At 35.0% G+C, this 22,273-nt stretch overlaps 1 protein-coding gene and 1 long non-coding RNA gene across 17 annotated transcripts; both read left to right on the forward strand.

Annotated features, from left to right (window-relative positions):
* The first annotated feature begins 250 nt into the window (after positions 1-250).
* Positions 251-2,740, forward strand: LOC140006286 (uncharacterized). Its single transcript, XR_011813929.1, has 3 exons — positions 251-416; positions 1,879-1,968; positions 2,486-2,740. It is a non-coding gene; the product is annotated as an uncharacterized lncRNA (long non-coding RNA).
* Positions 2,741-15,782: 13,042 nt separating this feature from the next.
* Positions 15,783-20,299, forward strand: LOC113687950 (protein EXPORTIN 1A). Of its 16 annotated transcripts, none has more exons than XR_011814276.1 (7): positions 15,783-16,881; positions 18,077-18,204; positions 18,373-18,462; positions 18,572-18,650; positions 19,541-19,642; positions 19,748-19,882; positions 19,982-20,299. XR_011814276.1 is itself a non-coding variant. In XM_027205500.2 (7 exons), exons 3-7 carry the CDS (start codon positions 18,383-18,385, stop codon positions 19,993-19,995), a joined length of 360 nt encoding a protein of 119 aa, XP_027061301.2. In that variant the 5' UTR covers positions 15,783-16,881; positions 18,077-18,204; positions 18,365-18,382; the 3' UTR covers positions 19,996-20,299. The 16 variants fall into 16 exon arrangements, 12 of the variants coding, with proteins under 12 accessions (XP_027061301.2, XP_071904775.1, XP_071904774.1 ...); XR_011814278.1 differs by having other exon boundaries at positions 18,077-18,189; positions 18,365-18,462; positions 18,572-18,657; XR_011814277.1 differs by having other exon boundaries at positions 18,077-18,189; positions 18,365-18,462; positions 18,572-18,657; positions 19,798-19,882.
* The last annotated feature ends 1,974 nt before the right edge of the window (positions 20,300-22,273 follow it).

Genomic DNA, 22,273 nt, shown 5'->3' on the forward strand with positions numbered 1-22,273 from the left:
ATTAGTGAAATGATTAAGTGTGACAAAGTATTTTGGATTAGAATAAGTTGTATCCTATGGAGTTAAGTGCAAGAGTTCCAAACATTTGTGGGCAAGAGTGTGAGAAAACAAAAAGGAAGTTGCAAGGACTAGGAAGTCAATAATCATCTTTTATGTGATTGGTTGGTGAAAAATATCTACTAATGGTCTTGACTAAGTATTAATTCTAGAACATCCAAGAGAACACAAGACATAAACCAAATCAAAAACTAAAGAGAGAGAGAGAGGGAAGGCCGAGAGAGTGAGAGAGCAAGAGAGGAGGGAGATTTCTTCCACAATTTTTCAAGTTTCACCATTAATCTTGAGCTTGGAGCCTCGAACAACAACTTTGGAACTTGATTGGGGTGGTTTGATCATCCATAAAGCTTATTTGAAAGGTAAATCATCTCTCTTTGAAAGGTAAAGTTGGGTGCTAGAGTTGTGAAGCCATGAAAGTGATGTTTCTTGTTGAGGATATTAACTTGTATGGTTTGTATGGTGTTTATGGTGCGGTTTAATGGTTTATGTTGTTGATTTCTGGTTGCTTAAATTTCGATTGAGCTATGTAGAATTAGGGCTTTTGGTCTCATGAGCTATTAAGTTGATTTGGTTGGTTTTGAGCTTGTAAATGGAATCCTTGATATCTTAAATGCACTTGTATGTTGGTTTTTAGCAAAAATCAGATTTGGTTATGAAACCCTAATGAAAAGAGAAATTAGTTTGGTTTAGTTGGAACTTGGAAAGTTAAGGTTTGATTGATTAGGGTTTTGAAGTTAGTAAAGAACTAGTGGAATTGGAATCTAAATGGTGGTTAGTATTTGGTAATTTTATGATAATTTGCGGAGAAAATTTTGGACCATTGTTAGGTCTTTTAGAATCTGATATATGTAATATTATTTGGTATGAAATTGGTTAGAAGACTTGTATAAGAATTAGAGAAACGGATCACACGGTTGCAATATACAAAACCGGCAAAACTGGAAACAGGGCAGTCCACAAATCCGAATTGGGCTCTGTTTTTATTTATGCTGCGTGCTGATTTGGAAGCTGCTCAAAACACGAAAGTTGTAGCTTCTTAAGTCCTTGTTATTCCTGCAAAATTTCAGGTCAAACGAAGGTGTGTAGGCTGAGTTATAGCCAAAACCCTCCCTCAGCTTTCAAATTCTGGTTTGGTCACATTTTGTAAATTAGCTTCTGACCATGCTCAGTTCGCATGGATAACGATGGAACTGGGTGTTGGTGTCTTCATAAGAAATGTAGAGCTCTGTTTCAGATTCAAAACGGTATAAAGTGCATCCAAATCCGAGCTTCGTAGCTCCCATTATAGCTAAAACAAGATCGTGAGTCAGAACTGCCTTGAGCACTGGACAGTTCTGACAGGTAATTTGGCACTCATTTTTTGTTCTGTTCTGAGTTGATCCAGTCTTGGCCAAAACATAAAAATTTTAGCCTTATGTCTTAGCTTTCCAATGCCTTTGGAATTTCTTGATTTGGGTTTGTGAGCTGTGAGTTATGGTCCGGCAAACATACCCTGTCTGTCACCCTAAAGTGCGAACTTCTGGCACTGTTTTCCATACTTTCGACCTATTTCTGTTCAGATCCGGATTTAGGTGTCTTCACGAAAGTTGTAGCCTTTTCTTTTAGCTTCGAAATGGTATCTCATACACCTTAATCTGACATTCCTAGCCCAACTTATGGCCAAAACAGTTTGGGACAGTAACTATGCCCATTTCCGTTTGCCGGCCGTTTCCATTTCCGTTTGCCGATTCCGCACATGCATGTGCCAATTTTGCCGTTTTGCTTAATTTACGCACTTTAGTAGTTGTTTGTGTGATAATATGGCTCAACCTTCTGCTACAGGCGGTGACGGGCTAGACGGAGCCGGTGGGGCCCACTAGCTGGCGACTTGAATTCATTTCCGTACTTTCTCTCATTATACTTGCTCTTTAGGTGAGTAATCAGGGTTTCTGTGTAACTCAATACTAATATGAGTTTACTATGAAAAATGGGCACTTAGGCGAGGGTGTACTTTATCGCACTCGATCTAAACCCCATTAGTTGCTCTTGATACCTGTGAAATATGTTTTTGTGATTTGTTATGGAGCATCTATTGCTTGTGAAACATTTGCGGAGCATTTATTGCTTGAACTACGATTTTAGAGCATTTATTGCTTGAAAAATATTTTAGAGCATTTATTGCTCGTGACTTGAGTTGAGGCTCATGGTCTCTCTATGTGGGACCCTTTAAGAGAAGCGAGCTGTGTGGCTCCGGATCTCAAGGGTCAACCAGTGATCAAGCTCGACAAATGAGTTGGCTTGGGAGCCACCCGTATCCTTACCATATGGTGTTACTTTTCTGCTTTTGCTTTGCTCTCACTGTGCAAATGTTGACATGTAAAAATTACATTTTTACCCCTGGTTAGTCACTAAGCTTCTAGCTTACCCCCTTTTCTTTTGTTTTCTTTAGCAGGGCCGACGCGGGGAAATTTTGGCACCATCACTAGTATAGTTGGGTTTTGTTTGTAATCACTGAATAGTTAATATGTTTTTCCCTATTATAGTGATCCGTGTAAGGACCCTTCTTAGGGTCTACTCTTTGGTTTTGGTTATAATCATAAGGATGTAATGGTATGGGTAGTTACTTTTGGGGATGTAAATAGAACTCTTTTGCCGATGTATATAATGTGAATAGTACTCTTTTGCCGTGGGAATAGCTTTTATTTTCTTTTGCCATCGAGTCCTGACGCGAGTTGGGCAAGCGACCCGCTAAGCCCTCTGGTTCGCCTTAGGGGAGCTGGGGTCGTCACAACAAAAATTTTGATTGTTTGGAACTATGTTCACATTGCTGAAGAAAGAGACAAGTAAGAGGCTTTAAGACTTCTCGATAGAGGATAGTTTTGGGAGTTTGGCGGGAAGAAGAAAATCACTAAAAACGTAGCTCTAAATCCATAAGCTCCTAGTATCTTGGGTAGTGTAGTCTGTATATATTCTTGTACTTGTAGCTATACTTGGAAAAAGAATTGAGGAGCAAATATGGAGAGTTTAAAATTTCATGTGATAAGAGTGACCTTTGTCGTACTATTTTCCCTCTTGTATTTAATTTCATGGTTTAGTTATAAAACAAGTTTGGTATTTTCCTTAATTTTTTCTTATGTTGTTGTAAATTTTCATACCTAAGTAGGTTTAGTCTCTTCTTTATTTAATGAAATAAACGTGGTGGTTGTGTTTATCTTTTGAGCAAGTATTTAGCACTTTTGTTTGTAAAATCATGATTAATTGGCCATTAATTATGATTATTTGAAGATGTTAGATCATCAACAAGGAAGTGTTAAATCTAATGAGTAAATGTGTTAATTATAATTATCTAAAGGTTTTAGATCATCACAAAAGGATAAATCACCTTTGTAACTTTTTATCATGTAATTTCATAGAATCTATTAAGTTTATAACTAATTTCATAACTATGAGAGTATATATGTATTAGTTATATGTATAGTTGATTCACTACCAGATTACGTTTTAGCCGTGCAAATTTGAGTGTAATTAAAACTCTTCATTGCATAGTATAACCGGCCTAACATCGCTGCTAAGATTTCATAGCGACACCACTGTTAAGCCAAACATCACTGTTCATCATGGTATACTCTTCATCACTATTGGTTCTTCATAGAGACTTTTATGTAGTGATTTTTTTTTAGAGAAATTCAAGCCTAAATATTTTATTAAAAAAATGTTACAAGTACTAAGACAAAATAATTTACATCAACACAACCCGCAACGGCATTCCCGATCATGCATACAAAATGAGTTTGTTTGGATAGGTTGTTGTTTGAAATATTTATTTGAGAGAATTACTGTAATATTTTTTGTAATGTGACGTATGTGAGATAAAAAGGTGATTAGAAATTGTATATATGATGTAAGCAAAATAAAATATGAAAATTTTTTAAAAAATCTTGAAATTACAACAAACAATATTCCCAGATGATGGTACCGAGTTGTATTACATTAATATGATTCTACGTCTGAAACTACGAAGTACATAATGAACTATTTGGTGATAAGATTGAAAACAAGATATGGACCCATGTAGGTTAGAGTAACGAAGCAATATGTGCACCACTATAGTTTATAGAGTCAAGATGACTATGCACACCATAACTTTCTTGTTTTCTTTTTTTTTTCCAACTATGATTTCTGCCTCAATGAATCATACTTTTTTTTCAAAAAAAGAAAAGAAAAGAAAAAAGTGCTTTGCCCTCTTTGGTGGTTACGCTCTTTTTGCAACCGAACATATCTTGAAGGCTATCAAACATGCTCAAAATAGAATTACCTTGACAACCAGAAGGCTATCGTAATTTACTGTTTAGCGTATGTCACGCTTATTCACTACAACGGACTTACGACTACTATATAAAGGCTAGGTTGAACAATTTTAGTTACCGAAACAGTTCTTAATTGCCAAAATGGGCTACACAAATAAAATCCTTTTTGGCATTCTTGTATGCTGATTTTGCTTTGCAAACATCAGCTCAGTTTCTGGCAGTATCATCCATGGTCCACATTATGAAGTTCATGTGGTTAATTTGATGCCAAATCAAACATGGATACACTGCTTTTCAAAGGATAATGAACTTGGATTTCATTATCTTCAACCAAAGGAAGATTTCCATTGGGACTTTCATATGAACTTCTTTGGAAGGACCCAATACTTCTGTCATTTTTGGTGGGGTGTAAAACAAGCCGGTTTTCAAGTATTCAAGGGTTTCGACATGTGTGGCGATTATGATTACCATCTGAACGTATGTCGTTGGGAAATCAGGCCAGATGGTTTCTATTATTCCACTACCGCCAAGAATGGGCACATCAAAACTAAACAACAAGATTGGTACTAGATAATGTATTGGAGTTTCAAAGTGTAATTTTTATTAATATTTTATATTGGATGTATTGATAAATCTTCATATTCTTTGGTTTTTTTAAATACTTGATGTATTTTCTATCATTAGTACAGATTTAATGTAACAAAGATATGATGTTTATCTAGGAAAAACAACAAAAGGTTGAAATATTCCTTTTCCCCAATTGCTTGGGCTTAATTTTCTACTATTTCATTGAAATTCTATGCACGGCTGGTTTGGTAATATGGATTTTCACTCTTAACTGCCAAGGACACTCCAGAAATTGAATTTTATTTAGTTAGAGGAAAGATTACGATTTCTAATCTAGTTATATTTCTAAATTGTTCCTTCAATTTAAATGTGCTAGTTCTAAAATTTGTGTTTTCATTCATTCTTTTTGATAATGTGGAAAGCTATTAATAGTTAATAGAAGGAACATTGAAATTATGATTTTCATGAAACGTATATGTACTGCTCCACAAGTTGTGGCAAGTCTTCAAGAAGATAGTTCTTGTTTGATACATTTTCCTCATGCACTATTTGGCCTTGGTTTTTTTTTTTTTCTTAAAAAACCCTTGCTGATACATTTTGAGGTTTCTTGGGGCTGGACTCAGTTTTTCTGGTCATTCCACCATGTAATAAAAAAAAATTGATGGAATTGATGCCAACGCCCACCAATGACCTTTACTGAATTTTAAGATATTTTGGCTAAATATTATGAGATTTTTGCTGTAAACGAACCATGAAGCATCGAGGTTTAAACTCCAACCCATAGATTAGCCTTCTAGTCATGATAGTAGAGAATAATCGTCTCTTAAAATCAACAAAAATAAAAAGATAAAAGGTGTGGAGGCAACGAAGCCTTGCAAAAGAAATTATGTGTTTATGGTTGAAACCTGAAAAGAAAATTAAAAAAACTCAAAAAGCTCGAGCCCTTGGGCATTCGCCATATTGCACGGGCGAACATCTAATAGCCAATTTCTTCCTATTCAATCTCACCCCTATAGGCATTAGAAGAACACCCTATTCCAAGATTCGCCTCACAAATACCATCTAAAATACTAGGGAGAGATGCCGAAGAAGAGCATCGAACAATTTATTTACAATATGATCTTGCCCTTTTTTCTTTGAAAAATGCTCCTCTCTATGACAAACAACTCTACGAAATAGGAACAAAGTAAAAGACAGTCTACTCCCTTGATTTTAGGTATTCTCATATTTATATTTATCATTTAGATATGTCGTAATTTTCAGTCATTTTTTTTGCATGTGAACTATTTTTCTTTTTTATTTTTTTTGTGATACTACAAAATAGGACAATAACACAATATACTTTGTTTAAGAACTAATTAATGGTAATTAATGGTAAATACAGATCAATCATTGACATAATATCAATGATTTGGTTAAGATATCAATCAATTAATCGTATAGATCACATATGACTCTAAGGTAGAATTCTTACAAGATACTGCTGCTATAAAGATTGCAACTTATATGTAATACATTGCTTAATTAGATATTTCATGGACAATATTTTTAATGTTTGTCGTACTTGTTTTTCAGTCCTTAGGATAGATATTGAAAAGGCCTTTTTCTCATGCCCATTGATTTGTTTTAAAATCACTTTCTAGTTAGAACTAAGGACCACACCAACAAAAGTTTTCCCACACGCTTTTTGGCACCGTAAGAAGGAATTTGGTGGAGAAGTTTCGTATACCAAGTTATTTTTTATATGAAAATACCTCTTTTAATATATAAACGCACATATATAGTGGAGCTCTCAAACTCGAGATCTTTTACTTACATTTCCTTTGTCTGTATCACCCATTCTATCTTTCTCTCCTCTCTTCCACCCCTCCGCCCTTCTCTCTCTCTCTCTCTCACACACACAAACACACACAAACATATATGTCAGCAATTTTTTAAATTGTATTATAGTTGTTGTAATTTGTCATTTTTTACCTAAAAAAGTTTCGAAGTTCCAGCTTCTATTAAACTAATCGGTTGAATAAGCAAGTAGCAGCAACTTCTAAAGTAGCACTTCGAAGAAAGGGCATCATTGCTGATTGGAAAGCGTGCAACAGATCAATTTTAATTATACAAAAGGGTTAATTGCAAAGTACAGCCCCAAACTTTCTTCTAGTCGTAAAGTGCCCCCTAAGCAAATAATTTCATCAATATGCATCCTTAAACTTATAATTTTTGGTAATGTACTCTAATCAACTAACTCTTGGCAAATTGAAATATTGAAAGGCAAAGCTACCCTACATCTCTAGTTAGACTTCCAAATGTACCCCGCAAAGCTAATCACCATGCTTGAAGCCCCTCCCTCATGCCTCAACTAGACATCATCTTGGTTCTCAACTCTACTTCTTCATCTTTATGATTGAAGTCCTCTTCATCAGACGACTCATACTAAACCCACCATGTGACAGCCCCACCTTCCCTTAAGGCGAACCAAAGGGTTCGGCGGACCGCTTGTCCAGCTCTCGCCGGGACTCAGTCGTTAACTACAGTCCTCAATTCAAACCAGAATAAAACCACAGGAATAAGTATAATGACATTCCAGAACTTAAAGCGAAACTTATATACATTTCTATCTCAAAAGGGAGTACAAACATCGAATATACAAAAGTTCTCAATTCTTCATGCATCCAGCCCGTGCCAAGCGCTAGGGCGAGAACCATTACAAAAGAAATCAAAGAACTAGACTAAGCTAGTCTATACCGAGCTCTCGTCCTTACTCGCCTTCCCCTGTTAAGGAAAACAAAACTAAAGGAATGAGTTAAAGTTCAGTGAGATTCCGAACACATAATCAAACAAGAAAACCAATGCATTAACCATAGATAACCAATAATTCAAGAAACATTTACAATGGAAAGCGATAATAACACATTCATTAAAAGGTTACGTGCGCACAGGGAGCCGTTCATTCATTCATTCTCCTTTCATTCCCTTATTTCTCCAATCATTTGAAAATGCATTTTTGATAAGTAAAACCCCTCATTTGCATTGACATTCGTTCGTTCATTTCGTTCACCCCCTCCTAGACGTTGGCCAGACTCTACCCGACAACAAGGTAATACTCGAGTATACCAAATATTCACCCAGGATTACCAAATCGCCCGATCGAATCCGCTTCTGGCTCGAGTCTATCAGTAACGACGGGCAGGGTCCAATTCAGCCAAAAGACTTACATACATGCACAAGTAATGTTTCAATTCTTAAATCATTGAAAATTTCACCTTCATTTAGGTCGAGTGCAATAAAGTACACACTCGCCTAGAAAACTCGTTTTGGCAATCATTGAGAGCACTTAACATATTGTCAAACAATTACAACAAGCCATGAAGTCAAGGAAAATATAACAAACAAGGAACACTCACCTATTTATGCAAAATAACGTCCAAAATATCTCTCCGAATAAAACCCTCAGTCACCGATGAAACCTAAGATTAAACGAGAAATAAGATTACAGTTTATCTAGCAAAACAATTAAGTGAAATCAAAGAAACCCGACTAATTATGAGTAAAACGTATAAAGATGACTTTCAAGTGAAAAGAGGGTATTTGGATCTGTGGATGGAAATAACTAGGGTTTCATAAACCAAACGCAAAACTAAACTCGAAAGGGTTTTAAAATTTCCAACGGAAAACACTTGGGCCAAAGACAATCAGTATCCAAATAGATAGGCTAAGGAAATATTATTTTTGAATCGTTTACGTGACTCAAAATCAACTTATAATCAAGTAAACATTATATACAAATGTCGTGATGAAAATCACGTGAGAAGGAGGACAAGATACCTTAATTTCACATTTAAAACCTCACTTGAAAGTAGTTTTCTCGTAGTCGAGAAAACCCTAATTCATACCTCTTTATTTTGGGAAGGAGTAAGTAAACATTTGAAGTTTCAAATTGAAGAGGTATCATGTTTTAAAATGGTAAAACAGTCATGATATTCACCAAGCGGAAATATAGGAGTTCAAATAGAAAGTAGCTTCTCGAACACCCTTCGAGAGCACCGATGTAGTTTTCCATGAAATACACCCAACTTGACACAAAATAGATTTCCAAAACCACTTTAACTCACTCACATTACAAGAAAATAAACGGACGGCATGTCCCCTTAAATTCTTCACTTTCACCCTACAATCCAAAAACCAATTCTCACAGCAATTTAACCACAATCACACATACGGTTAACAAGCAATAAAATACATCCAATTAGGCCACAATATCCTTCAATCAAAGCTAATTAGAAGCTTAAGAGCCAACCACAGGAAAACCCCCAAATTAAACCCTAAAACCAGAATTTATCCCCACAAGCGGAAATTTTCCGAAATCAATCGCAATTAACGCACAAAAGCTTCATCTAACACCATTTTAATCCATCAATCCAGGACCACCCCATGACTATCATATAAAATCAGAAAATCCCCTAAGAAATCAGAAATTCATCATAAACTCCTTCAACCCATGAAATTTTCCAACAAAACAACATATTTAACCACTGCGAAGCACTACTATACCATTATTAAAACAAAAGGGAACTTCCATAGCAACTCACCTTAGAACTCAAGAAAGATAGCACCTTAAAGCTTCCCTTTCAAAAATCACTCCGTCAAAAGCTTTAAACCCACTTAGTACACACTTGTATGGAGTGGATTGAAAATCCAACAGTGAAATCTTAAGATTCAAGCAAAAATTGAAACTAGGAACTAAAGAGCTTTCTTTCTTCTCTCTATGGCACACGGTTGAGCAAGGGAAGAAATGAAGATATTTTGGGCCAAAAACAGTATAAAAAGAAAGGAAATAGGCGGGTCAAAGTTGGTGGCCGCCTGTGCCACGTCACAATCCGGCCGGAAACTAGCCGGATTTCCAGCCAAATTCCAGGCCGGATTCCGGGCAAAGGAGAATTAATTTTTTTTCAAAACCCTTCAACAATCCGGCCAGCAATCAGGCCAAGAACTGGCCGGATTTGGCCCTTCCTCTTTTGCACAAAAATTTTTTTTCCTTCCAAGCCTAAACGTTGCGCTCATTCGTTCTACCAACAAAGATATATATATAGATACATATAATCTCACACAACTACACGTAATACACACAATCACACGTTCATATATATGCAATGAAACCCTCCTTAGAAATGGATAGCAAATTCTTTTCATTTTCAAAAGGAAAGTGAGAGTAAACCAAAATGCTGAAACAATTGTGAAAAATTTAGGGTTCTCACACTCTCTCCCCCTTAAGAAATTTCGTCCTCGAAATTTTTTTACCTTTATTTGTCTCAGACGAGTCCGGAACTGTTTGGTTGTCTAACGCATAAACTTTTGCCGGTACACTTGTTCGGTTCCCTTTTTCATTCGCTTGTTTTGATTTGGCTCCCTCCAGTTGCGGAGTACTACTTTCACGTAACTGTCTCCTCGGACAGTTGCTAACTTGATGATCACCACTTCCGCAAATCAAACACTTTTGCCCTTTCCGCCAACAATCATTCTCGGTATGATTGGCCTTTCCACAGTAGCCACAAGTTAAGGTTCTGGAAAAGGTTTAACTCCACTCTGCATTTTCAAACTTGTACCACTTTAACAAGGTTCCGAACATATACTCAGTAGATAAATTAATGTTGACTTTTGATTTTTCTGCATATAAATGGTTTAAATGAAATAGGATTGCATTTGAAAGAGTTAGGTAGAGCATAAAAAGTTTTAAAAGAGAATTAAACCTCAATGGGTGGGCAACTATCATAGTAGGTTAGTGTAGAATGGTGTGGTATACACGGCAGATATATCATTCAAAATTCATAGTTAAGAATTTCTTTTAGTGATGGTAATCCAGGAGGGTGCCCACGGGCAAACGAGGCCGGGGGGGGGACGGAGAATTTTTTCCGACATTAAAAAATGGGGCAGCCGGGGAGTATACCCCCACCCCATCCCCCGCCCCATCACCCGTTAAAAACAATTAAATTTATATGTATATAATTATATATGTGATATTTAATTTAATTAGTTACAAATTTATAATAATGATATTATTAGTTATAAGTATTATATAATGTATATTAGTATTTATAATATAATTGATATTATCAAATGCTAATAATTATACATGTCTACTAATAGAAATTGTTAATTAGTTATATCAAATTTACTAATACATTTATACTAAATTCCTAATTATACTTAACACAATAACACTTTTTTTCTCAAAAAATCACACAACAATGATTTAGTGATTGTATTTGTATCAAAAGTGAAAACTTGACTACTTTAGTTGTGTTTGTTTCATCATATTGGATTGTATTTAAATAACATTTGTTTGATTGTTTTTATGACTTACAATTGTGAAATTACAATGGATAATGATTTGGTAATGTGTTGGCATTTAAGTATTTGATTATTTGGTCAAATTTGACTACAATGAAGTTGTATGACAAATTTTTATTCACCCTGTGGGTGTGCCCATAGGGAAGCGGGGCAAGGCGGGGACGGGGCAGGGGAGCAGTTCCCCGTCTAACCCCCGCCCCATTGCCATTCCTAATTTCTTTTGCTATATAGTGTAATAATGGAAACCTTGAAAACTTGAAACAGATTAACCAAAAAATAATGAAATACATTTAATAGGGCTCCGAAAAATGACTAACTCCACTTTGCACCTTCGAATTTGTACCGATTTAACAATGTTCCAAACTAATACACAGGAGATAAATCAAACTTGACTTAATGGTTCAAATGAAATAAGATTACTTTTCAAGGAGTTTGGTAGAGCATAAAAAGTTTTAAAAGAGAATTAAACCTCAATGGATGGCCACCTATCAAAGTAGCTTTGTGTAGAATGGTGTGGTATACATAGCAGATATATCATTCAAAGTTCAGAGTCAAGAATTTCTTTTGCTATATAAATAGTGAGATAATGGAAAGCCTTGAAATCTTGAAACACTTTTGCCTAAAAAACAAATTACAAAACAATGACACACATTTCACAAGGTTCTGGAAAGAATTAACTCCGCTTTGCACCTTTGAACTTCTACCACTTTAATAAGGTTCCGAATTTACATTGAGTAGCTAAATCAATCTTGATTTTTGATTTTTCTCCATATAAATGGTTTGAATGAAATGTGATTACAATTGTAAGAGTTAGGTAGAGCGTAAAAAGTTTTAAGAGAGAATTCAATATAAATGGGTAGCCACCTATGAAAATAGGTTTGTATAGAATGGTGTACTTAGCAGATGTATCATTCAAAGTTGATAGTCAAGAATTTCTTCTGTTGTATTGTGGGATAATGGAAAAACTTAAAAACTTGAAACAAAATTACCTGAAAAAAAAAACAAGGAAATACATTTAATAAGGTTCTAGAAAAGGATTAACTTAACTTTGCATCTTCGAACTTATCCCACTTTTCATTTTATACTCTAAATTTTAATTTTGAACACTTTGCACCCTAAGCTTTACTTTCACCTTTTAGTCTAGGGCCATTCATGTTTGCAAATTGCATAAGAGCCACTCATTTTCTTGTTAGTTACGTGTAGTAATAGGCTTTTAGCATCCTCTCATTAAAAAATTAATTTAAAAAAATGTCCAAGCATAGGTTTCAATTTTGTAGTTGAAATTGAAAATGTTCACGCATGTTTGGCTATTTACACGCCATATAGGCTTTCAACCTCCTAACCCTAAAATTTAGGGGGTTTGGGGGGAAGGGGAGGGTTGGATGAAGAACAGAGATTGAAATAATAAATCTTTTGTAGCCTTCATTAAGACATTGATCGAATAAGAGAATGTCTGAAGTGAAATTGGAATGAAACAATTATCTTAATTGCACTAGAGAAGTGCAATTGAATATAGTTCTCGAGAATGTAATTTCCGTTCATTTCTATGTAGCAGATTGTTGTAAAATTTGTCTGAAGAGACAATCGAATACCCCCAAAACTCGCCAAATTCCTAACAATTCACATATCTTTTGGAGTCGAATTACAAGTCCACGTATGTTTCTCCCCTATTTAGCGGTAAAAATAATAAAAAAAAAACTCAAACGTTGACTTTCCTGGTAATATGTTTTTGCTCCGTCCAATCCACATATGTTTAAACACGATTCAGCAGTAAAATTGAAGAAAAGCGCGAAAGTTGACTTTCCTGATAACTAACCATTCTTCCCGTTTTATAAGGAATTAACTAACCATTTTGTGGCCAAACCATTATCCATCTTCACCATCTAAATGGTGAATTGCACTTTAAGCTTAATGCTCAAAAAAACAGAAGTTCTTAACCATGTTAAGAAAAAATAGATGAAAAGGTCTTTTGTCACCTTTTATTAGTTGTGGTAGTCGTATAGGAGAAGGATTACCATTTGTTAAACTGAGTAAAAGATTATTTTTCATAAAGCAAGTTGGATGTACATCATATGTAAAACAAAAGTTATGAAAAATAAAGACTACCTTACAATTAGACTTGGTGTACAATTATCAGTTCAAGCAAATTCCACAATTAGGTGTAGATTTTATCGAAGTTTCAATACACATCTTTATTAGCAAATGCACATATCTTAGTTTAACACATTCACAAGCTTACGTAATTGAAGAACACCAATAGTGTAATTCACGAGCTTACGTAATGCGAAGTCACGTGTAATTGAAGAACACCAATAGTGTTTCTATTAAGATGGACATATTGACGAAACAAGAAGTGCACGAAGAAACGTCATACATTGATCACCGAGTACATATAAGTCCACAATAAAGATAAAAATCTATACTTGGTTTCCTTAATTATTATTTTTCTTTTATTAGTTATTTTTTCCCATCCTCCTTGATGGATTTCTTAGTAAGATAGTCTAGTGAACAAGTAGTACATAAGAAACATAGACCACCAAGTACGTATATATATGGTCTGTAATTGGCTTTCTTTATTATTGGTTTTTCCTTTATTGTTCAAACTTTCCCTCCTCCTGCGCATTGGATTACGGTAATACCGCCCCTTATAACCGTTTTATTCTGTGCCGCATTTTGCAGAACTGTCTGAAAAAATCCATATCCCCGAGCAAGCCTAAACGTTTTTGTGCCACCAACTATTGGAACTTCTCTCGCCGTACCACCTACTTGTAAGTTATATCCTGGTCCTTGGAATTCCAATGTGCTACCGTTGTATTGGAAGTTGTGGAAAAGGAGGGAAAATATGCCCTGTGAGGTTGATCCATCACGGGATGAAGCTATATAAATGCCTTGGGCCCGACCAATAGTTGGAGAATTGTTGCTGATGCCTTGTGTCATCTTAGCATCATTAACAATAATGGTTCCAAAATTGGAGGGAGTTCTCGGCATACCAGGGGCGCCGGCAACTGCAACACTGGTGGTATTTGGTCCGCCCGTAAACACTTGAAGGTACACAGTAATATTTGTTTCCTTTCCACGCACTACAAGAAATTTGGCCTTTTGTGACAACATTCTCTGTGACAAGAGAGAAAGTTGTCACTATTGAAAACTTTAGTGACGACTTTTAATATCGTCATACTTGATCGTGGTTTCACCCGTCAACAGTGACAACACGAGATAAGTCGTCACAATATGGATGGCGCGCAACTATTCAGTGTGGCGGGAGATCACCGTTGTGACGACTAGAAAACATGTTGTCACTGAAACTCGTCCTACAGTGACAACTTAAAATATCGTCACAATATCGTTGTCAGTTCTAAATTAATGACAACAACTAGTCGTCACTGTCCAAATCATTTATTCCCATCTCACTTTCGCTAATTCTACTATGTCACCCTAATATTTTCAATATGGCCCATATGTTGTAAATAAGTTTTATTAATTCTACCATGGCATCCTAACTTTTACATTTTGACCCCATATACCACCTTAATTTTTTTTAATATAGCCCATGTGTTGTAAATAAATTTTGTTAATTTTGCTATGACACCCTCACTTTTACATTTTAACCCCATATACCATTTTAATTTTTTGAATATGGCCCATGTGTTGTAAATAAATTTTATTAATTCAACTATGACACCCTAACTTTTACATTTTGACCCCATATATCACCTTAATTTTTTCAATATGACCCATGTGTTGTAAACAAATTTTATTAATTCTACTATGACACCCTAACTTTTATATTTTAACCCCATATACCACCTTAATTTTTTCTATATAGCCCATACGCTGCAAGTAAATTTAATTAATTATATTATGACACTCGAACTTTTACATTTTAGCCCCGTATTTGGTAAACTAAGGTTAAAAAATATCCTGGATTCCCTATCTAATTGTCTTGACAACACATGAAAAATTATTGACTAGCATAGTGTAAAAATAATGGCAAAGAACAATAAAATTCAACATGAAATTAAGTAAAATCTTGACAATAGCATGGTTGGAGTTTATTATTAATTACAATAGTCACATTATTTATGGTTTATAAATCGGTATTTGTACTAAATACATTTAGTGTTTCATGCATGTATTAGCAAACTATTTTGGTTAATTGATCAACTAAACAGATTGTTAGGCCTTGTCAGACCACAATTTCGTACATAATTAATAAAATTATTAAATTAATACCAAAAATATTTGCATTAAAAGATTTTTTTGAATCATAAACATAATAAGACACTAAATATTCCAAAAACACTAATTTTCAAAAACACTAAATTAATCCCAGAAACACTAAATTTTCCAAAAATTATCCAAAAACACTAAATTTTCAAAGTTTTAATGTAACAAATAAAGTTCCAAATACAACTTGTGAAGTAAAAAAGCTCAAAATAATAACCTTATTGTTGCAATTTTTTTCGAACAATAATTTGATCAATTAGCTGTACAAAAGAGGATGAAAGTGTTATTTTTTGATCTTAGCTAAAATGGAAGCGGGAAGCTGAAAATTGAAGAAGTACATGAGGGTGAACAAAAGAAGCAGAAACGACATAGTTTTGGCTTTGTTGTTTGATAAAAACACTCACAACACTAAGCAAAAATTTCAGACAAAATTTTCTTTCCCTCTTCTTGCCAGTTTTGGACACTATCATCTTGTTCTTCTCTCCACTGCCATCTTGCTGAAATTATCCAAAAAATCACTTTGAGCCACCATTTTCATCCCTAATTTGAGCTACCCAAAAGATTTGTGTAGATTTTGTGGAGTTGCAGATAGCAAAAATCCCTAGATCGGTGCAGCAAAAATCCCTAATCAGGAGGAGGAGCTGCTGCACAATCGGGTCACCGGAGGCCACCTAGTGTTACTACTGGTATCTTACGAACGACGGCATCGAGTTCCTGAGGACTTACCTCAATCTTCCCTCTGAAATTGTTCCTGCTACTCTTAAGAAGTCCGTCAAGCCCCTCGGTCGTCCTATGGGTGGACCTCCTGGTGACCGCCCTCGCGGACCACCAAGGTTTGATGGGGATAGGCCCAGATTTGGTGACAGGGAGGGGTATCGTGCTGGTCCCGTGGACCTTCTGATGAGTTTGGTGGTGAGAGCCGGATTGAAAAAATGGGAAGTAGTAAACCAGTATTATATTATTTATATTGCTCCCATGTTATATTAGTAGTAATATTTCCCGTTGACTGCAAAAAAAAAAATTGAAAAAAAACAAACATAAAAGAGAAAGAAGATGAAGAGAACGCACAGCAAACCGCAAATCCTATCTGAGATAGAATCCTTCTCATTCAATCAATTTTTTTTTTTTTTTTTTGCTTTTCCATTTTCGTCTCCCTTAACCTGGCCGTTTGAGCACAGCCGTTTACTTGTACCATTTTAAGCTTTTCTTTTCCTTTTTTTGGGAACAATTTTTTTGTTTCATCCTGTTGGATCTTTCTTTGCAGCTGGTGTACGTTCCTTCTACAAGGGAAGGCCGCCCCTGTTAAGTTTCACTGCAGAGATCTAATTCTCACCCACTTTTTGCCAGGGCCCGGGATTTTTTTTTTTCCCCTGCGCGAATATTTTGGCTAGACGTCGACTTGGTTTGTATCCTTCTTTCTTTGTAATTCTGCAAGAATTTGCTATCCTCAGTTTCATTTACATCTGTTACACGTATATCAGCACTTGAAGTTGGATTACTTATCTCTTATTTATTTATTTTTGGATCTCTTTAACCCGTTTATTGCTATTCGAAATCCTTCAAATTTGGCTATTTTGGACGAAAACTTTTTGTCTTCTCGAAGTTGTAGCTAATCCCTCTTGTTTCCCCCATCCCACCCACGAATTGATGATTTGGGTTGCCAGAAAGCTGAGAACTCAAGGACTGTTTGACAAAATCCATTTTAGGTTTTTATTAGCAATTGGTGGTGCGAATTGGCATAAAGCTCAGAACTTGAGTGAGTGATAAGACCCTTCTTGAGAGCTGAATTATGTTATTTGCAATTTAGGCTCTCAGATGTTGCAGTTGAAAGTTATGCATGTTGAGATACGTAGTTGATTGAGACTTATCTATAGTTTTGGTTGCTCTAGGTCTTCAAATCAATCTAAGGAATTTCTTAAAAACATGTGGTAGCACCTTTTTTCTGGGTTTAATGGATTATACGCTGGTGCTTCTTGTTACTGATAAAAAAAAAAAGGATAAGCAGGAGATTGCAAAGTAAGAATTTTTTATTCTTGTCATAAGGCAGAGATAATTTGCTCGTTCTTGGCATCCTAAATTCTCTATGAATTCCTTGCATTTGTATATTGAAGCGCTAATCTATAAATATTGAGTGGTTGATTTCTAGATATCAGATGTGATTTTTTGAATTCTTCAATCTGATTATGAGAATAATCAGATAAGTTTTCTACTAATATGCTTTCTCTTGTGTACTTAGATTATAATTTGCCCTGGTGATCGAGTTGCTTGTAGTCATGTTAATGCAATTATAGGAATGGTATTTTTGGCATGGACTAATGAATGTTCTGCTTTCTTTGGTTTACTTACTTGAATGTATTAAGATCGTCACTTCAATGCTGTTAAGATCTTCACTAAAAGAACCACCCAATATCCATAGTTGAGACAAGCTGAACTAGAAGTCTATCGCAACCTTGGTTATAAATGAATGATGGGGCTCAAATCTTTCCTTGTCGAAACTGCTATAGTTATTATGATTTTCTTCTATATTTGTTCAAGGAGTTGACATGTAAATTTTTTTTAAAAAAGGTGTTGACATGTATGATGAATCTTGTTAACAGATGCTGAGGAAGTTAAGTAAACAGCTGAATGGTGAGGATTGGATGTGGAACAACCTAAATACCTTGTGCTGGGCAATAGGATCTATATTAGGATCAATGATGGAGGAACAAGTGTATTGCTTTATGCTGTATATTTTTCCTATTTTTTAGTCTTTCTTCGCTGAGTGACTATTTTCTGGCTTCTTTCTACTCAGAATGAGACCTTGTGTTTGGATAACTTTCAGTTTTGTGGTTCTTTTTCTTTTTCACCATTTTCTTACTTTTATTTTTTTGCATCAACTGTGGCAGGAAAACAGATTTCTTGTGATGGTGATACATGATTTGTTAAACCTTTGTGAGATTACAAAAGGCAAAGACAACAAAGCAGTTATTGCAAGTAATATAATGTGAGATGTTAAACTGCATTTTCATTCTGATAGAGTAGGTAGCAGTAACTAGGCATTCTTATGTGATAACTTTATCTCAGTTAACTATTTGCAAATGAAATTTATTTAGGCAAATGACCGTGAACTCCAGTTTTCCATGGTTGATGGTGATTTCAAGAAGTTTGAAGGAAAATGGTCTGTCAAATCTGGTAAAACGTAAATTCTGGTGTAACACATTTTGCATCTCCTTCCTGGTGATTTGTTTCTGAGGATGATTAAAGACTCAAGTATCATTTGGTTCTTAACATTTTTGGCAATCCAAGCTGGTTATCCATCTCAACTATTGCATGAAAATGTAGCCTCTTTAGTTTTGGAGTCTTTATTCAACTAAAATGATATTGTTTACCTTTACATAGCACTGGTAAACATCTTTAGTGCCTAAACTATTGTCTACTGCTTTAATGCCTAAAGGAGTCAGATTTTGTCTACAGCCAAAGTGCATTTCCAAATAATGTTGGACATTTTTAGACTAACTCGATGCACTAAATAGTTATAATATTATTAAAGCAGTGCCTAGTTTTAATTGTACATAGTTTTAATTGCAGCAAATGATGTGAAAATTTACTAACTGGATTTGTCAAACATTTGAGGTTGTAAGGGTATTTTCTTTTTTTCTTTCAGATAGTCTGAGTAATCAATGGTTGAATGTTCTTGCACTTGATTAATTTTGCTGCAGAAACTCTCTACTTTGCAATGATGTCTACTATTTTCTAACATTTTTTAGTTTGACAATGGCAGTAGTAGCATAAAAGAGTACCATTTTTATTCGGCCGAAGTTGGTTGCTAATCGGTAGTTCAAGACTTTGGCACTCATATTACACTTTTTCTAGAGGGAATGGAATGGGCCCTGTTTTCGGCTTCAATTAAATAGAAAAGTGCGCTGTCTTCGAGGTCATAGATGAGAGCTGACAAGATAGAAAATGGAACTAGATTATGAATCAGGATGAGAAACTATTGTTTGTACTTTCAACTTCCTTAGTGGGAGATGTCTGTGATAAAAATCATGGAGCCATGTTTTGAAGCATACTTTTGTCTGCAGGTCGTGCTAACTCCGACACATTTAGCTATTGTGATGGAATATGCTGCTGGTGGAGAGCTCTTTGCAAAAATTTATAGTGCTGGTGGATTCAATGAAGATGAGGTGTAAACACATGCAAAATATATTTCGTTTGCCTTGATCTCATTTTCTTTTGGCATTGATTTTATAGAAAGATACTTATGGGACTTTCTTATTGTTAAAACGCAGGCTCGCTTTTTCTTCATTCATTTTGTAATTGCTGTCTATTTAATTTCTAGATTGCGGATGTATGGTCCTGTGGTGTGACATTGTACGTGATGTTGGTGGGAGCTTATCATATTGACTTAATTGGATTTTTGTTCAGTATGACTATTCATTCAAATTCAATAGTGTATGCTTGTAATGGCATATTTTTTGACTGAAATCGATTCTAATGCATATGATACCTTTCTTTCAATGCAGTACAATGCTATTAAATGCTCTTGAGGAGATGAAAAAGGTTGGCTTTTGGATATGCTCATGAAGATGACTTCAGTTTGACACAAATTGTTGCTTTAGTCTATGTTTTTGTTTGGAAAGAGTACTTTGTTTTTTTGGATGTGTAATGGCTGTTACTAGTGGAATTGATGTGAATTTAGTACTCTATTGTTTGGATGGATAATGGCTGTTAGTACTTGAACTAACGTGGGCTTTGGAACCCATTTTGGTTAATGTGTGTTGTGATGAATTTAGAGATGTTTATAACCATATATATATATTTGAGGGTTCATTGTACATTAATTACTATCGTTTTTTGCATTAGTCGAGCCACAATTTTCTGCTATGGTTGTTGAAAATGCAATAGAATTGCAGCTCTAGTAGACAAAGTTGTAAGTTCACTAAGTGACGATTATTCTTGTCACTGAATACTAGAAGTGAGAGTGACAAGTTCAAGTCGTCACTGTGCGCGTTCAAATTTGTGACGACTTCTGCTATCTTTTATGACAAAAAAATTTTGGAAACAGTGACAAGAAACTTCGTCATAGAATACTATTCTTTAGTGACGACTTAGTCTTCGTCATTAAATAATAATATTTAGTGACGACTTTGTAGAGGTTGTCACACATACCCATTTGTGACATAGAATTAGTGACAACGATGTGACAATAGAAAAAGTCGTCACTGTACTCATATAATGACGACTTTCTAATTTTTAGTGATGACTTTCTATTGTCACAAAAGGCCAAATTTTTTGTAGTGACGGCAGCAACCGTAAGGTACAAGAAGATCAGCTTCTGAACAAACAAAGATTGCTAGTAATAGCACAAGGGGAATTTGGATGGATGCTAAAGCTGAACCTTTTGTATGTTGAAAGGCTAGCTGAAAAACAAAGAAGGAAGAAACAAATTAGTTAGATGGTAAAGATAATTTGTTCAATGACCGTATTTATAGGATGGAGGAGGTAGCAGTTGCAAATGGTTATAGTAGAACAATTAAATCAATCTTGACTTTTGATTTTTCTACATATAAATGGTTTAAATGAAATAATATTACATTTCAAAGTGTTAGGTATAGCACAAAAAGTTTTAAAAGACAATTAAACATCAATGGGTGGCCACCTATCACAATAGGTTTGTGTAATGGTGTGGTGTACTCAGCAGATATATCATTCAAAGTTCAGTGCCAAGAATTTCATTTGATATATAGTGGGATAATGGAGAACCTTGAAAACATGAAACACATTTCCCTAAAAAAAAAATGAAACACATTCGATAAGGTTCTGGAAAAGGATTAACTCCACTCTGCATTTTCAAACTTGTACCACTTTAACAAGGTTCCAAACATATACTCAGTAGATAAATTAATGTTGACTTTTGATTTTTCGGCATGTAAATGGTTTAAATGAAATAGGATTGCATTTGCAAGAGTTAGGTAGAGCACAAAAACTTTTAAAAGAGAATTAAACCTCAATGGGTGGCCACCTATCATAGTAGGTTAGTGTAGAATGGTGTGGTATACACGGCAGAAATATCATTTAAAATTCATAGTTAAGAATTTCTTTTAGTGATGGTAATCTAGGAGGGTGCCCGCGGGCAAACGGGGCCCGGGGGAGGATGAATTTTTTCCCCCTTTAGAAAACGGGGTAGCCGGAGAGGGAGTTTACATCCACCCCATCCCCCGCCCCATCACCCGTTAAAAACAATTAAATTTATATGTATATAATTATATATGTGATATTTAATTTAATTAGTTACAAATTTATAATAATGATATTATTAGTTATAAGTATTATATAATTTATATTAGTATTTGTAATATTATTGATATTATCAAATGCTAATAATTATACATGTCTACTAATAAAAATTATTAATTAGTTGTATCAAATTTATTAATACATTTATACTAAATTCCTAATTACACTTAACACAATAACACTTCTTTTCTCAAAAAACCACACAACAATGATTTAGTGATTGTATTTGTATCCAAAGTGAAAACTTGACTACTTTAGTTGTGTTTGTTTCATCATATTGGGCTGTATTTAAATAACTCTTGTTTGATTGTTTTTATGACACACAATTGTGAAATTACAATGAATAATGATTTGGTGATGTGTTGGCATTTAAGTATTTGATCCTTTGTTCAAATTTGACTACAATGAAATTGTATGACAAATTTTTATTCGCCCTGTGGGTGCGCCCATAGGGGAAGCGGGGCAAGGCGGGGATGGGGTTGGGGAGGAGTCCCCTGTCTAACCCCCACCCCATTGCC

The sequence above is a fragment of the Coffea arabica genome, chromosome 5e (assembly GCF_036785885.1).
Source record: "Coffea arabica cultivar ET-39 chromosome 5e, Coffea Arabica ET-39 HiFi, whole genome shotgun sequence".
Lineage (NCBI taxonomy): Eukaryota > Viridiplantae > Streptophyta > Magnoliopsida > Gentianales > Rubiaceae > Coffea > Coffea arabica.

What these genes read in the sequence shown, in the direction of transcription:
- LOC113687950 (XM_072048670.1), top strand. Translation starts at nt 18,077, where the DNA reads ATGCTGAGGAAGTTAAGTAAACAGCTGAATGGTGAGGATTGGATGTGG. An exon ending in CAAGTGTATTGCTTTATGCT is followed by an intron (nt 18,205 to 18,372) that starts GTATATTTTTCC and finishes GCAGGAAAACAG; the next exon opens with ATTTCTTGTGATGGTGATAC. An exon ending in GTGGATTCAATGAAGATGAG is followed by an intron (nt 19,643 to 19,797) that starts GTGTAAACACAT and finishes TTTAATTTCTAG; the next exon opens with ATTGCGGATGTATGGTCCTG.